This window comes from Ovis aries, chromosome 15 (assembly GCF_016772045.2).
Source record: "Ovis aries strain OAR_USU_Benz2616 breed Rambouillet chromosome 15, ARS-UI_Ramb_v3.0, whole genome shotgun sequence".
Classification (NCBI taxonomy): domain Eukaryota; kingdom Metazoa; phylum Chordata; class Mammalia; order Artiodactyla; family Bovidae; genus Ovis; species Ovis aries.
The window spans coordinates 57,473,745-57,491,831 of NC_056068.1; the positions used below are offsets into that span (position 1 = coordinate 57,473,745).

Below are 18,087 nucleotides of genomic sequence, written 5' to 3' on the forward strand. Positions count from 1 at the left end.
GAGGTAATAAATACCTCATTGTGATTTTCACTTGGATTTCTTTTTCCTTTAACATACGGCTGTCTAGTTCTCCCAGCACCACTTGTCAAAGAGACTGGGAAACCACTGAATTTTGGATCAGATGTCTACCAGAAACCAACCATTGTTGAAAGGAAGTTGGGCTACAGAGTAGTCATGATGAACTGAGGGAATGTGTGTGTGCATCTGTGTGTGTGCAGAGGCAATTTGATTAGGATCTCACTGACGGAGAGTAGTTTCCCACAGAAAAAGTGAGATGGCTTCATCAAACTCAGGTAAGTTGAACCAAGCGAAACAAATGTCTGCTGTATTACTAAAATGTCAGAATAACAACTCTGTTCAGTTCAGTTCAGTTCAGTCGCTCAGTCGTGTCCTACTCTTTGCAGCTCCATGAATCATAGCATGCCAGGCCTCCTGTCCATCACCAGCTCCCGGAGTTCACTCAAACTCATGTCCATCAAGTCAGTGATGCCATCCAGCCATCTCATCCTCGGTCGTCCCCTTTTCCTCCTGCCCTCAATCCCTCCCAGCATCAGAGTCTTTTCCAATGAGTCAACTCTTCGCATGAGGTGGCCAGCGTACTGGAGTTTCAGCTTTAGCATCATTCCTTCCAAAGAAATCCCAGGGCTGATCTTCTTTAGAATGGACTGGTTGGATCTCCTTGCAGTCCAGGGGACTCTCAAGTGTCTTCTCCAACACCACAGTTCAAAAGCATCAACTCTTCGGCCCTCAGCTTTCTTCACAGTCCAACTCTCACATCCATACATGACCACAGGAAAAACCATAGCCTTGACTAGAAGGACCTTTGTTGGCAAAGTAATGTCTCTGCATTTCAATATGCTATCTAGGTTGCTCATAACTTTTCTTCCAAATCTTTTAATTTCTTTTAATTTCATGGCTGCAATCACCATCTGCAGTGATTTTGGAGCCCAGAAAAATAAAGTCTGACACTGTTTCCACTGTTTCCCCATCTATTTCCCATGAAGTGATGGGACCAGATGTCATGATCTTCGTTTTCTGAATGTTGAGCTTTAAACCAAAGTTTTCACTCTCCTCTTTCACTTTCATCAAGAGGCTTTTGAGTTCCTCTTCACTTTCTGCCATAAGGGTGGTGTCATCTGCATATCTGAGGTGTTTGATATTTCTCCCGGCAATCTTGATTCTAGCTTGTGCTTATTCCAGCCCAGCGTTTCTCATGATGTACTCTGCATATAAGTTAAATAAGCAGGGTGACAATATACAGCCTTGACATACTCCTTTTCCTATTTGGAACCAGTCTGTTGTTCCATGTCCAGTTCTAACTGTTGCTTCCTGACCTGCATACAGGTTTCTCAAGAGGCAGGTCAGGTGGTCTGGTATTCCCATCTCTGTCAGAATTTTCCACAGTTTATTGTGATCCACACAGTCAAAGGTTTTGGCATAGTCAATAAAGCAAAAGTAGATGTTTTTCTGGAACTCTCTTGCTTTTTCCATGATCCAGCAGATGTTGGCCATTTGATCTCTGGTTCCTCTGCCTTTTCTAAAACCAGCTTGAACATCTGGAAGTTCATGGTTCACGTATTGCTGAAGCCTGGCTTGGAGAATTTTGAGCATTACTTTACTAGCGTGTGAGATGAGTGCAATTGTGTGGTAGTTAGAGCATTCTTTGGCATTGCCTTTGTTTGGGATTGGAATGAAAACTGACCTTTTCCAGTCCTGTGGCCACTGCTGAATTTTCCAAATTTGCTGGCATATTGAGTACAGCACTTTATTTGAAATAACTCAACTAGAATTCCATCACCTCTGCTAGCTTTGTTCATAGTGATGCTTTCTAAGGCCCACTTGACTTCACATTCCAGGATGTCTGGCTCTAGATGAGTGATCACACCATCGTGATTATCTTTGTTGTGAAGATCTTTTTTGTACAGTTCTTCTGTGTATTCTTGCCACCTCTTCTTAATATCTTCTGCTTCTGTTAGGTCCATACCATTTCTGTCCTTTATTGAGCCCATCTTTGCTTGAACTGTTCCCCTGGTATCTCTAATTTTCTTCAAGAGATCTCTGTTGTTTTCCTTTATTTCTTTGCATTGATCGCTGAGGAAGGCTTTCTTATCTTTTCTTGCTATTCTTTGGAACTCTGCATTCAGATGCTTATATCTTTCCTTTTCTCCTTTGCTTTTTTGCTTCTCTTCTTTTCACAGCTATTTTTAAGCCCTCCTCAGACAGCCATTTTGCTTTTTTGCATTTCTTTTCCATGGGGATGGTCTTGATCCCTGTCTCCTGTACAATGTCACGAACCTCAGTCCATAGGTCATTAGGCACTCTATCAGATCTAGTCCCTTAAATCTATTTCTCACTTCCATTGTATAATCATAACTCTGTGGACATGTATAAATACTTGATAATCTAACTTGCAAAACATTTGAGTAATTATATATAATAGTATAATTAAGAGAGGTTACAGGTTTAAATTATACAAATCTTGGGGAAGAAAAGTAAAGGCTAGTAAGAATGAAAAAAATTTAGTAATTAACTAAACACCTGCAAGGAATATGGTCCCAAAATTTGTGGCAAAATCAATTTCATCTACATGGCAATCCTAGTGAAGCTGATAAAGAAAAGCTAATTCACTTTGGTCTCTAAGTAAGAGAAACAAATTTTACAGGTAAAATGATGAATAGCTGAAAGAGGTTAAATTGAAGTTTTTGGAGAAAAAGTAGAGGCCCTTCAATATTGACTCCAATATTTAAAACTACTTAGGCATTCAAACTTGATAGTTCAAAAAAAAACTATCATTTTTTATAGGGGAAAACTCCCACTGTAGTTATCTATTAAGCTCAGTGGTGTAACTGGGAACTTTTTTTCTGAGTTGGGGACATTTTGGGTAGTGCTCTGAAATGGCAAGACAGTAAAAAAAGTTGATGGCTGCTGGGAATCTATTTTGTAAGTAGATTCTCTTCAAACTGTAGGGGCTAACTGGGGGCTCAACGGTTCAGCTGTCTTGAAATTGAATAGGGAAGTGGAACGAAGGTGGATTTATTTGGAGAAAACAAAGGAAGCAGGACGAGTAGAGAACATACAGTCAGAGCAGTCAGGTGACGATCTTTCAGGCTTAGCTGAAATAGATTAATATTTTTTATCTGACATGAGTATTTCAAGGGAGCAATGCACTTGCAGCATTCTCAGGCAGCATTTTGAACTGAATGAGGATTGGGGTGGGAGTTAACCTACATTAATAATTGTTGTTTGGAAGAACAGGGGGGAAATAATAGTCAAAAAAAGATACTGTGATTCTGAAACAGGCACATGAAGGGAGAATGCGAAAGAAATGTGAGCAGAGGGTGGTGGTATTGGAAAGGATTCCTTATATTTTCTATTTGAGAAGTGGCTTGCAGAGAATAAGAATATTCTGCAGGGATAAGAAATGAGGCTGAGGACAGTATTTGTGTCCAAAGTCCTGATCATAGAACTGTTTTCCTCTCATGTCACTAATCTTCTTAATTATACCAAACAGACATCTTTCACCTTCCATCTGTTTGAAAGTATGAGAATAAACTACTTTTTCATTCTTAATTTTTTTAAAAATTATGGCTCTTGGCTTATTTTGTCTTACATCTGCTTTATGTACATATACACATGTGACAGAAATACCTCAGAACTAACCTTTCCTGGCAGCTCTTAACTTGATGGACTAATCCCTACAGTGGCTGTTATGCAGATCTTGCCATTTGCAAAGCTTGAGTGGTTTCTTAAATGATGTTCACTCTGAGAAGTATGGACTATCTGTCAACTGCCACCTTTTGGGGGAAGTTATGAGAGAGGAAGAACTCATCACTCTATATACACATTTCAAAAACAACCATCCTGTGCTGACTCCTGAAAACAAAGTTATATTTTGTCATAGTGTCTGAGTTGTATCTTCAAATTTTGATTATACACGAAAACATTTTGAATATAAACCAATGACTCAAGTTGAGTAGTTGCCAACAACTTTTCAGAAAGTTGTGAATATGCAACAAGTAACACCATGTGATATTTTGATTGCAAGACACACATAAAATTGTCCTTGAAAAATCAATACATAGGATTTGTGAATGCCTTTAGTAATATTAAGGGCTTCCCTTGTGGCTCAGCTGGTCAAGAAACTGCCTGCAATGGGGGAGACCTGGGTTCAATCCCTGGATTGGGAAAGGCTACCCACAATAGTATTCTAGCCAGGAGAATTCCATGGATTGTTATAGTCCATGGGGTTGCAAAGAGTCAGACACAACTGAGCAACTTTCACTTTCACAGTAATATTAAAGACTGCTACTAATATTTAATAATACTCTAAATCATTTTCTTTTTGATATAAGCAATACAAGCTAAACCTAATTTACTTACAACTATATAAAACATTGAACAAATCTTTCTACAAATCACAGATGACCATGGGAATGGAATTTATTTTCTGTAGAAGATCTTTTTTGTATACTTTATTTATCTATCTATCTGTGCAGAGTATTACCCCACTGTAGATGGAGGCAATGCATGGACTAGGGATAGCAGTAACTCTTTTACACCAAACTGAGTTCAAAGTTCCAACTCTGCTACTGTGGCCTTTGACAAATTCACTTTTCTAAGTGTCATCTTTTTTTCTAAGTAGAAAAATAAATATATTTTGTCTATAAATCATCATGTAAAATAGTTGGGGCTAGCAGTTTGGGAATTCAAAATTTTCATTTTAGAAAATATGATATATATGCTATACTTATATAACTACACCTATGGGGACTGAGGCAACATCTCAAAATCAGACATTAACACTTCTGCAGTGGAAACTTTGAATGTTCACACTAGGTGGGATAAAGACCATCAAATAGTCCCACATTAGCAGAAGTAAGGTTTTACAGACAAAAATTACAAAAACAGAAAACTTCTGATTTTCAAAATTTGTGATGGTTTTTAGAACTGTAAATGAGGGACTGTGAGTCTGTAACATCTACTGTAAAGGCTTGTTGTGAGGAATAAATGAAAAATGCATTTAAAGCGATTATCACGTGACAAGAGTCCAAAAGAAGACTATTATTGAGTTACTGACTGACGACGGCTCCTTCACAAATGATGGGACACTATAACGTCTGTGACTGGAAGTTGCTCTCAAAGCAAAGTTAATATGTCTGATCTGATTCTAGGGCTTGAATCTCCATTAATACCAAAGGGCTAACTGAGCAGTTACCTCAGATATCCAAGTTATTTAAATGTGAAAGAACCAAAGGATAATTTAAAATAAATTTCTTATGCATGCAAATCCTTTTTCTGATTATTAGGCATACATTCAATATGTATAGTTGGTTCTGCTGTAGCTGTTTTGAAAATACGCTTGTGCTCTGACACCATTTATACATCAGGGAACAATTTCAGCATAATGTGCATTTTACATTTATGAGATTTCATCCAAACGCAACATTAGGTAAACACAGAAAACTGCACACAGGTAAACCAAGCCATGGGGTACACAAAACACACACATCACTCAAGAACAATGGGCCACAGCCATCCACATCTGATGTTACACATTTCTACCTGATTTAGATCACCCACTGGCCTGCCATCATTTCATTTTAACCCATATGCTGCAACTCTCTTACACCCATTTCCATGAGCAAACTTCACTACTTTTTCAAGGCAAAGCGCCTTAATTATAGTAGCATTTATGCATTTCTTAAACATTTAATTAGGTTTTGGCGTTTACTGTGCCAATGACAAAGTTTTTGAGTGTGGTACCCTTAACTCCATTTGCCTGGTAAGTCCTGTGTCTTCATCACACAAATTTGGCATAGCTCAGTGATTCTGAGAAACATGTATGCCCTGTTATAGCAGAGCTGTCATTCATCATACATGGTATGTACTATACCTACCTCCTGGCATGTAAACAAAGTTAATACAATATCCAGGCACATGAGAACAAGCATTCCAACTAATTTACAAAAGTAGGAAAGTATAATAAAAACTTATTTGTATTAAGTTACTTTACCAAAACCAAACTTAAGTTTTAAGTTAGTAAAAATGAAAGACTGGTGGAGTTAGCATTAATGTGTGAAAGTGTTTGTTTCAAACTGGCAAATAATTTTCATGAATATAGTTTCAACTCTATTCTATAATGTTCTGTTAATTTTAGTCATTATCAATCCCTATATTTTTGCTCAAAGTATGTTCTTAGGGGTATCACTTAGTTCAGTTGCTCAGTCATATCCGACTCTTTGTGACCCCATGAACTGCAGGATACCAGGCCTCCCTGTCTATCACTAACTCCTGGAGTCTACCCAAACCCACGTCCACTTATTTGGTGATGCCATCCAACCATCTTATCCTCTGTCATCCCCTTCTTCTCCTGCCCCAATCCCTCCCAGCATCAGGATGTTTTCAAATGAGTCAGCTCTTCGCATCAGGTAGCCAAAGTATTGAAGTTTCAGCTTCAACATCAGTCCTTCCAATGAATACCCAGGACTGGTCTCCTTTAGGATGGACCGTTTGGATCTCGCTGCAGTCCATGGGACTCTCAAGAGTCTTCTCCAACACCACAGTTCAAAAGCAGCAATTCTTCAGCACTCAGCTTTCTTCACAGCCCAACTCTCACATCCATACACGACCACAGGAAAAACCATAGCCTTGACTAGACGAACATTTCTTGGCAAAGCAATGTCTCTGCTTTTTAATATGCTATCTAGGTTGGTCACAACTTTCCTTCCAAATCTTTTAATTTCTTTTAATTTCATGGCTGCAATCACCATCTGCAGTGATTTTGGAGCCCAGAAAAATAAAGTCTGACACTGTTTCCACTGTTTCCCCACCTATTTCCCATGAAGTGATGGGACCAGATGCCATGATCATAGTTTTCTGAATATTGAGCTTTAAGCCAACTTTTTCACTCTCTTCTTTCACTTTCATTAAGAGGCTTTTTAGCTCCTCTTCACTTTCTGCCATAAGGGTGGTGTCATCTGGATATCTGAGGTGTTTGATATTTCTCCCGGCAATCTTGATTCCAGCTTGTGCTTCTTCCAGCCCAGCATTTCTCGTGATGTACTCTGCATATAAGTTAAATAAGCAGAGTGACAATATACAGCCTTGACGTACTCCTTTTCCTATTTGGAACCAGTCTGTTGTCCCATGTCCAGTTTTAACTGTTGCTTCCTGACCTGCATATAGGTTTCTCAAGAGGCAGGTCAGGCGGTCTGGTATTCCCATCTCTGTCAGAATTTTCCACAGTTTATTGTGATCCACACACAAAGGGTGCAGACAATGTCCTGGAAGGCTGCTGCTTCCCACTCTTCGACACGGAGCCCTCTTCTTGGCAGGGTATCCAGCTGAGCCATGTTCTGTGGACTATACTTTGGACATCATGACGTAGAGATTATACTGACTACTCCTAAATATTCTCAGAAATCTTGTGCAGTGTTAGTCAAAAGAAACAGCATCATTTGGGTTTCTCTCTGATCTTTGACTTGCTTCATAAAAATTATTTGCTACCAATTGTCACTAAAGAGCAATCTATCTGCGATAGCGGTATTTATGAAATTCACACTTAGGAGATTTTACAAAGATGCCCAAGCTGCTTTCAAATGAGAATAAAAAAGTAAACTGTAAAACAAATCAGATGATACTTGAAAAAAAAAATTATAGAGGCTTGAATATAAAGAAATGACTTGGCAGCATACCTTAACTATTAGCAGTGGTTACAACTGGGAACATTGGTAGAAGGTGGTTGAGAGGAGGAGGAAGCATATTTGTATTGTTTATGGAAAAAAATATTACCTTTTAACAAAAATAAATTATTTTAGTTAAAAATCAATCTATGGTGTTGGGATAGTGGTCAGCCTTAGAGGGAGGTGCGATATGAGAGAGGCTTCTAGGATTCTCTATTCCTTGATCTCAGGGCTGGTTACACAGGTGTGTTTATTCTGTGAAAATTCACTGAGTCATATGTTTATGATCAGTCTATCTTCTACATAAAGTTTATTTAAAAATTGCTTTCTAGTGACATTAATTATAGCATCTTATTTTAGTTTAAATGCATGTAGTTTTTCCTTATTCATATATCCAAAAGTCCTTATTCATATATTCAACAGGTTTCTTTTCCCACAATCATTACAATTTATTCCCTCTAATTTCTCCTTTATGTGGTTGTAATGCAAAGGTAGTGTTAGGAACTTTTATGGAAGGTGAAATCCCTAGTCGATAAAAGTGGCATATAAGAAAATCACTCATGTCTTATGGTATGAGGGGGACCACGAGGTAGGGTTATTTAATCCTGCTAGCTAGCCATTCACCAGTACGTGGTAAAAAGATTTCTTTGGAAACCTTATAATTACCTAAGAAAAATGGAAAGGAATAATAAAGAGGCCAATGTAGGCAACACAATCAAAGTCCTAATGACAAAGGGAAAACAAAAATTGTCTATGTTTGTTCTCCCTACAATACATCCTGTGTGTACTTTGATGAATATGGAATTATACGGGTCACAGTGGGAAGAAACTTCAAAGATCATTATTCCATCTCACACTCTTCCAATTAGATTTTGATTTGAAAAACATGATCAACAACTAAAAGGCCTAAAATATGCAGCTGATTGTTAAATGGCTGTTTGCTTAGATGGGATAGTTCCTAAGCCATATGAAATTAAAAGTGCATTTAACCAAATACTTATAATCAGAAGATAAACAGGCCAAACAAGGCAGGTGAACAAGGACATAAGATTAAGTTGCAGCTCCATGTACTTCCTATCACAGAAAAAATGATTAAAACATGTTCTCATTATCATTAAGAAACCTACAGATTATTCTCAGACTTGGTTCTGGTGCTGTTTATCTTGGACTAATTTGAAATACAAATATACAAAATTGACAGTTTATGAAAAGTAGTAGTTTAAGGTGTGTAAGGGAAGATCCCCGGGAGAAGGGCATGCAAACCACTCACGCACACACGCACGCAAGGCGTAGTCAGTCATGAGACAGAAAAGGAGGCATGATAAAGTTTACATATTTAATATATCAAGTAGCAAGAGACAATATTCGTATTTTATTAATGAACACTATTTAAATAATATTTACAACAGCTTTATCGGCACATATATGTACATTTGTACATCTAAATATGTTTGGAAAGAAAGGTCAGATATATGATTAAAACAATGTCAGACCAAATAAATCCTGGGTCATAATTTTACCACTCCTAAATTCTCATTTTAAAAAACCAGTAAGGGAAATTTAACTCTATTATTTTCTAAAATGTTCTAATCAACTTGCAGCATAGTAAAACTGAGCTGCCACCACACTGACTCAGGAATTTTAAAGGGAAGCAAATATTTTAGGAATGCAAAACATACCTTTTCTCTTGAAATTTTATATTTGCTTAGAATACAAAAGCACAAAACAAAAGGAATTTCATTTTTTGCTTGCTAAAGGTATTTGAGTACACCTAGTTTTTAAGATGGTCTTCTTTCAAAGAGTTTAAACAAGTTCCTGAAAGGGTCCTGGCAAAAAACTTTTAAAAGCAGACTCCTCGATTTTTTTCCCCTTGATTTCGAAGAGGCTTATCTTAGGTTTCCTTTTGAAATACTTCTTCCAAACTTTCTAACCATGCTCGGCTTTATTTTATGGATGTTTCTTTTATAGTCTAGAGAAGAAATAAAGAGATACATAAATATTGTAAAAGTATAATTCAAAAAGAATTTTCACCATTCACTAAACTTCACAGTTGGTAATTAATGATTTAAAGTATAACACCAACAAAGGAACATTAATACTTTGGCTTGAAAGTAGAAATAGATTTCTCTATATTACAGACTGAAGTTTTAGTGCAGAGGTAACATATGCCCCGCCCATTCCCCAAAGTCACCAAGTGAAGTCAGTGAAAAAACTCTCACATTTACTTCTGTTCTTTTTGAACTAGGAGAGACTACTATGAGCACAGTTCCCTTTCTTTTGTGCACCATCAAATTTTTTTTTCATTCTTTGGATTACTTCCCTGGACTTTGAAACTTCTGTATTTTTCTAACTTAGAAGTATCACTGGAATCAGCACTTCTTAATGTGCTGATCCTGATGCCACAGTCCTTTTTCCTTCCACTGCTACCTCACAAATGGGTTCCATTTCTCTATGCCCCTCTTCTGGCTCTTTATCAGTGTTCACAACGATTCTCTACCCAATGTAGTGTTGTTACAACTGGAGGGCACTGACTTCTTTATGGGTCTGACTAATCAGTCATTTTCTTGGTCACATTTGGTTTTAGTTCTAGGGGCACATATTCTCTCGACACTTCTTGTTTCTCTCAATGCTCAGTGAACAGAGTTAAGGTCATTTTCACTGATGCGTCCCTTTTTTTTTTTTTTTTCCCCTTGGTACTCTGTTAGTTGGAGAAGTTAGTTGCATAGATTCTAAGGAAGGCAGCCCTGGTTCTCTCTTACTTCTTTAGTAATTCCTAATGTGTATTTGGGAATTTTCACTTGGATATCCTAATGGACACAAACCATTCAGTATGTGTGGGTGTGCTCAGTCACGTCCAACTCTTTGTGACCCCATGGACTGTAGCCCACCAGGCTCCTCTGTCCATGGAATTTTCCAGGCAAGGATACTGAAGCGGGTTGCCACTTCCTATTCCAGGGAATCTTCTCGACTAGGGGATGGAACCTGGGTTACCTGCATTAGCAGGTGGATTCTTTACCACTAGCGTTACCTAGGAAGCCCACATAAACCACCTGAAGTTGAGTTAGTTGCTCAGTCATGTCTGACTCTTTGCAACCCCATGGACTATAGCCTACCAGGCGCCTCTGCCCATAGGGTTTTCCAGGCAAGAATACTGAAGTGGGTTGCCATTCCCTTTTCCAGGGGATCTTCCTGAGCCAGGGACTGAACCTGAGTCTCCTGTATTGCCGGCAGATTCTTTACCATCTGACTACCAGGGACCTTCATGTTAATACCCTTTTCTAAGGGCTCTGTTATTCTTAAATAAGACATAATTATTTCCCCTTTGGCAAGTACTGTAGTTTAGTATTCTCTCTTACTGTTCTCTCATCTCTCTTTACACATAAGATACTTGATGCATTTTATAGTATTCTTAGAAAATAAGCATATTAGGAAACCCAGATCTCTATTATTTGACAATTATCATAAATTTATTATTTAGTTGTAGAATTATGACTTCCTGGAGAATTTTTTCAGGAGACCAAAGGGACTATATATATCTATACCACCTGCATACACACACTATTAAACATTACTAAATATGGCATGCTAAATCAAATAGTCATAGTAAATTTTTCTTTTCAGGACTTCACTGATTTTTAAATTTGCATGAAAGACATTTCCACTAAACTTAAGGAACTCCTTGTGGCCACCACAAGAAGTAATGATTTATCAATGCAGCCTGACAACGCTATTGAGAAATTTTATATTACTCCAATGAAAAAGTGTTGACAAGAAAAAAAGTAATAATAGTTTTCATGTTATTCTCAGTATAATCACTATCTCATGAACTCCCTTTAAAAATTCCAAGTACTATAATCATAAGTTCCTTTAGGGAAGAACCAAACTGAGTCTTAATGATCTCTATATTCATCACAGAACCTAGCACATAGTGAGAATGTAGTAAATAAATACTTCCTAATTGAAGTCTTAGGAACTATAACGTCAGAAAAATGGGCCAGGACACAAAGGCCTAGGAACTGACGGGCACTATATACTCTAGTTTCATGAAGATGTTTTGTTACCATGGACTCATGTCACCTCTGTAAGCAACTGAGGGGATGTTGTCACCAGATGTGGTTGCAAAGAGTTGGACACAACTGAGCACAACACAAGCACAGTCACTGCCATCAGCATTCTTTTCAACTTGCTAACAGGAGTTAAAATATGATTACAACCAGATATAGACTTGAATCTCCCAATAATTGCACAAATGAGTCAGAGGCCAAATTACTAAAAATAATAGGCAAAGAGAAAAATTTCAGATACATTTACAGATATAGTTTATCTGTAAACCTATTAAGTAATATAGCTAATTATATCAAATATTAGTTAAATTAATTACCCACCCTTCTGCAATATAAGGCAGTTTCTATAACCAAAAGGGTACAGAATGTAGAGTCAGGAGACCCAGTTCTGAGTTCTGGCTCCATCAAGAATCTCTTTGTGGTCTTGGGTAAGTGTGTTTTCTATTTTGTGTCTTAAGTTTTCTTATCTATATCAGGGGTAGCCACTCACTATGTAATAAAGGTGATGAGTATATAAAAGGAGATTCTTATGAAAGCACTGTAAAAATGAAGCTTATACATGTTAGTTAACCATTTATTAAATATCAGAATAAGAGCTGAGACATACCCATAGTTGGTCTGTTTTCTTGTAAGTGCTTATCACTTGAATTATCTTGATGAACACGCTTGGCAGATCCAGAATTTAACTCAGCAGTTAATGAAGTATTTGATGCAGAGCTTCAGGGGAAATTTTTTATTTTAGTAAAGCATTCTTTTATATCTCTAAGTTCAAATACATATTCTACGTAAATTATGATTAAAGAAAAAGTGAAATACTAAATATTATGTTGTAAAATCCCATAGAAGTAACTGGAAATACTAAGTAAATTTTCGGCCCATAGGAGAATTCGGCTGTGTGTGGTTTTAATGTGTATTCAAATCAGAGATTATGATTAGAGGTATATGTCACAATTCTTTAACAGAACATTTCAGGGTGCTATGTTGAACTGCATGCAAACACTGTTATTCAAAGTGTAGAGATAAGGAGCTCACTCCAAGAGGTGAAACACTAAGCTCAGATTATAATACCTCTTATCTGGGGGATATAAACAAGTGAGATTGTTTGGAAACCTTGTTTTTAAATCAAAGCATGATAATAACTGAGTATCTCTCTCTGATTATTGCAATTATACAAAGCAAAATGAAAAGAATATCAGTCTCATGCTATTAACGGATCAAATTTCTATCTTAATTTGAGTTGACAAATTACTGAACACCTACTGTGGCTTCATGTCACAAAACACACAAGTGAATTAGGGCATAAACAACCCATGTCCTGAAAATTTACATAATAGATATATGGTGGGGTGGGGGAAAAATAAGACACATAAAATAATACAAGACAGAGTAAAAAACAATCTGGCAGGTTTTCAATGCTGTAGGTTCCTGATTTCAGAAGAAGAAAGAAAAAGGGAAGATTCTGTGGATGGGATGAGTTTACTCTGGGCCCTGAAAAACAGCGATCCAACCCTTCCCAGTCCTACAGAGGTCAAGTTTCAGCAGGCAGCGTTGGAGGTCAAAGTGGAAGATCTCTTTCTACACTGATTCAAATAAGCTAATTTTAGGAAAATTTCTTGCAAGTCAAGATATTCTACACCATTTTACAAGTTTATACTAATCTGATTGTCTGTTGGATTAACAATTAGAGACTTTTCCTTATGGCAACAACTTGTTCTGGGAATCCTAACCATGTGGGAAAGTGATGAGGGTTTATGTCTGTGGAACAGCAGAATATGGGTTAGTTATATGGTCATTCAAAATAGTCAGAAATGGCAATTTAATATGCTAGTAAAGAAAGACGGGTATAAACTCAGTGAATGCTGGGAAAAATAAGTCAGCCTGTGTATCTAAATTTTTTAGAGCCTGTAAGAGAAATGATCATGGTGTTCATAATGGTGATTTACCAACTCTGTTCAATAATGCAAATAATGCCTTCCCAAAATGGTTATAGAGAAGTACCTGCGTCATCAAACTAAATTCATTTGTAGAAATTCTCTATTCCTAAATGGTACCAAATAAACTAAATTACTATAAATCCATTCTGGATACTAAAGCACACATTTTTTATTTTATATATATAAAAACATATACATTTATAAAATCAAATTCTTTTTTGGTCATTTGGTAATTTTTTATTTCTTCAAGTATAAAGATCAGTGTCATTGGTTACTTTTGATAAAGTTTGTTTTTCCAAACAATTTATGTTAAAGTTGTCTTAATGATTTTATGGTATGATTCTTCACTTTGGCTAGTTCTAAGCCTTTTGTTTTCACTTGAAAATCAGGGTTTTACTTGAGTAAAACTCACATTTCTAGGAATGAAATCAAAGCCTAATAAAATAAGTTATATATTTATATAAAAGTAAAACATTTAAGTATTTTTAGGATTTAGTCAACTAATGAAACATTTGTTATAAATTTCTGTAAGATTTATTTTAGATCATAAGATAAAAAGGCCTAACATTGTTATAGGTACAAATTCAAATTATTTTAAAGACTATCTTGAGAAGAAACCTAGAGAATATTCTAGCTGTGTGCCAAATATATTTCCATAACTATTAATAAAAGATTAGCTCTTCATCTCTGTACATAGGTGGAATATTTCTGCTTAATAAATGTAATGCATCTCATATTCTTTCAGCTGAGATAATTTCTAATTGTAATCAAAGACTTTTTTCAAAACCAAAAATGTATGCACATGTGAGACCATTTTGAGTGCCAAGAAAGACGGTGGAACAAACAAAAAACCAAGCAACCAACCAGACATAAAGCAAACAAAACCTCAAATTAATAAATATAATTTATAAGTAAAAATTTACATATGTATTTTATTTGTATATTTGGCAAATTGATTCAGTTAGTTAAAATAGTCTGTTAGAATGATTAAGAAATGGAAATTATTACATATCTGATATTCTCAATTTAAGTAGTACTAAAAAATTCAGTCTGGTAGGTTTTTGGAATATCCAGTGCTTCTGGATGATAATGTTTTGGTTTTTTTTGAAAGAAAAACTGACAAAATAGATAAATAAATAACTATACACGTGGAGCCATTCTTTATTTTTTAAAAACGATAATGATATATACACACATCTAAATATGTACATAAAATTGCTAAGTGGAAAATACCAGAGTTTATTACTCTCAAGCTCATGTAGGTTTAATAGGGGGAAAGGAAGATTTTTTAAAAAAAGTAATTATGTACATTTCTAACATTAATCTCTTTTAACTTTAGTTAATGGCAGGATCTAATTATTGGTACCAGAGGGAATGTACCAGAGCAATTAATAGGCTATGAGAAATCTTACTTTATTTGTCCTTTAATATTATTTCACAATATTAGATGTTTGTGTGGAAGCCCTTTAATTTATCTAAACCCACTCCAAATACACTATTTATATACCTGGATATTTTTTGAAAAATCATTTCATTTTGATAATGTCTATGTTTGCATTTCGGCTATTCTTAGTTATAAACTTTTGTTAGATTTGAGTTAAAACAGCAGGGCATGTTACCAGTGAAGAACAAGTAAAGTCTCCAGCACTAATTAATGAAAAGAGTAACATGACTGACATAATAAAAATTAGTGAGAAGATGGATAAAACAGATGATGGTGGTTAGCTAGGCTCAGTAAATGATTGATTCCTATATATAACAAATTACACAATTCAAATTAGTGACATAGCAAAATACAAGATTGTAACTGTCATGGATAATCAGAGACATTCAGGAAAAATCAATCCATGAAATTTAAACATAAACATTCCAAGACTCTACTGTACTCTGGAGAAGAAAGAACAGATGTTGGATGCAGCTATGAGATCACACTCTATGTGGCACAAAAGAATAGGCTATTTGTAAATTTGTTAACATTAGCCCAGATGATAACAGGTCCACAGTGGAAAAAAGGAAACTTAAAAAAAAGTTATCTTAAGATTGTATACTCTTCTTTCCATAATCACATATTAAAGAAAAAGTTAAAGCAAATCAGATCCATTTTATAATTTAACCACTCACTATATCTTTTCCTGAATTCAGTGTTCTAGGATATAAAGAATATATAATGAACTTCATGTCATATAACAATATATTTAAGATATTTTTCCCTGTCTTTAACTTTTAGCTGCTTTACTGCTATTTACCTGGGTATGTTGCTTGGTATTAATGCTGCCTGCAGTTTGCAGTGCTTCTTGAGCCTATGTTCTCTTATCTTTGGTCAGTTTTGGAAAATTATTAGCTAGCATCATTTTAAATACTAGTTTTTTTTTGTTTCTTTGTTTTTGTTTTTACATTTTTTTTTCTCATTTCTTTCTGGGACTCAAAATGTATACATGCTAGGTCTGCTGTGTACCACAGATCTCTTTTTTGCTCTTCTCTGTATTTTAATCTTTTTATTCTTTTGTACATTAGTTTGGACATCTTTTTATTAACCTATCTTCTTTAATCAACCCTATCTTTCTTTAATGAAAGTTCACTAAACTTTCTTCTGTCATACCTAATTTGTTAAATTGATTTATTGTGTTGCAATTTCAGTAAATTTTATTTTTCAGCTCTAGAATATCCATTTGATTCATTTTAATAGAATCCAGTTCTCTGGGAAATTATCATCTGTTTTATTGAACTTAATCACAACTAAATTTAAGTCCCTACCTGATAATTTCAGTATCTTCATTACCACTTCTCTGTTTTTTTCTCTTGATTATCAGTCATTTTGTCCTGTCTCCTGGCATATTTGGTAACTTTTGCTTAAGTGGTAAACACTGCATATGAAAAACTGGAGAGGCTGGAGATCATATATTCTTCAGAGATGATTAATTTTCTTCTGGCAAGTGGGCAGAGAAGGAATTCAACTGGTCTAAATCTGTTTCAGGTTTTCAAGAACCAGCCTATTTCCAGTTTGCCCTATTCCTACCTAGAGCATAGGCCTGCAAAGATTTCAAATAACACCCTGGGTGTTTAACGGGGCTTCTTCTCATGATGATCCCTAAACGGTAATTTTTGTATCCTGGCCCCATGAGAAGATCAAAACCTTGTTTATTACTTTAGCCTTTTGGTAGCCACTTTTAGCTTGGTTTCTTGGTCTTTTATTCCATGGAGTTTAGAAACTGGTGAATATGCTGTAGGCAAAAGTTACACAGGATAATTTTGCTTCCCTAGCTCAGAGAGGTGCTGATAGCACTAGGCTTCCATTTTCTGCTTGACCTCTATATTTGATGCCATAAATTGAGGAGTCTGATGCAAATGCTGAATGGAAAAAAGAGGCAGAGAAAGTCTAGTTCTCCACAAGTTGTTTTCCATTTTTCTGGGATCTTAGACTCTCAAGTCCTGGCTGTGTTGGTTTTTCCCCAGGGCTTTCAATCAGCTACTGGTTGAATTTCATTAGCTTTTATAATTGCTCCTGATGGAAAGCCAGGTCTGATATAAGCTACAATGTCATAGCCAGAAACAAAAGTTTATTTACTTATCACATTTTAACCAGATATCAAAATCCATTAAAACATTATAATTTTAGGACTGAAGAAATTCAGTAATGTCTAAAGGGAAAAATACCAAATGAGTAAAAGTTGTCAACAGAAAAAACTTAAAATAACTTTTTTGAAGGCCAGAAGATGTTTAAATTTATTTTAAATAATCTGAAACATGGAACATCTTATGCAAATATCAAGTGAAATATTTGGGCTTTATCAAGATCTTTGATAATATAAAAGTAGTGCCACATTCAGAGCAACTTATTATATGTATGCTCACATGTGAATTGCCAGTCTAATTTTAATAAAAAGAGCTGTAGGAAACAATGTGTAAAGATGATCTTACATACACACAAAGATCAAAACAGTTTATATTTAAATGTACCTTACTAGTTTCCGTTTCCTTCTGGCAGCAGCAGTCATTGCCATGTAGGATGGTTCTATGCTTGGTATAGGCAGAGGATGTTTGGTTGAGATTGAAGAAGGGGCAAGCCTGTATATTAAATAATGAAAAATAGAGTAATTTTGATTTGTACTATGGAGAAAAAATGGGACATATACTCCCATAATTTGAACAGCACCTTGCATTAATTGATAAAGGAAAACACTGTTCAATACTATAACCTTTCTTTGATTGCCTGAGGTTTTCTTTTCTCTTTTTTTATACCACAGATGGACATCAAGAGATTTCTGCAGCCCCACAGCATAGAAAAGTGAAGGTATCATTCTTCCCATAGTTAGATTAACTGTGAATATATAGATTAAGTGAGAAGGATATGTTTTTGCTTGGATGACATGTAGTCAACCATACCTTATATTTATGACTATTTCAGAG

At 35.7% G+C, this 18,087-nt stretch overlaps 1 protein-coding gene across 2 annotated transcripts in view; it reads right to left on the reverse strand.

Annotated features, from left to right (window-relative positions):
- Window positions 1-9,004: 9,004 nt before the first annotated feature.
- Window positions 9,005-18,087, reverse strand: part of KIF18A (kinesin family member 18A) — a 79,702-nt gene continuing 70,619 nt past the window's right edge. For both annotated transcript variants that reach the window (XM_004016360.6, XM_042233305.2), the window contains 3 exons: window positions 17,638-17,745; window positions 12,354-12,463; window positions 9,005-9,651 (listed from right to left, as the gene is read on the reverse strand). In XM_004016360.6, the coding sequence (XP_004016409.1) occupies window positions 9,569-9,651; window positions 12,354-12,463; window positions 17,638-17,745 (301 nt within the window). In that variant the 3' untranslated portion in view covers window positions 9,005-9,568. The remainder of the gene's footprint in view (window positions 9,652-12,353; window positions 12,464-17,637; window positions 17,746-18,087) is intronic.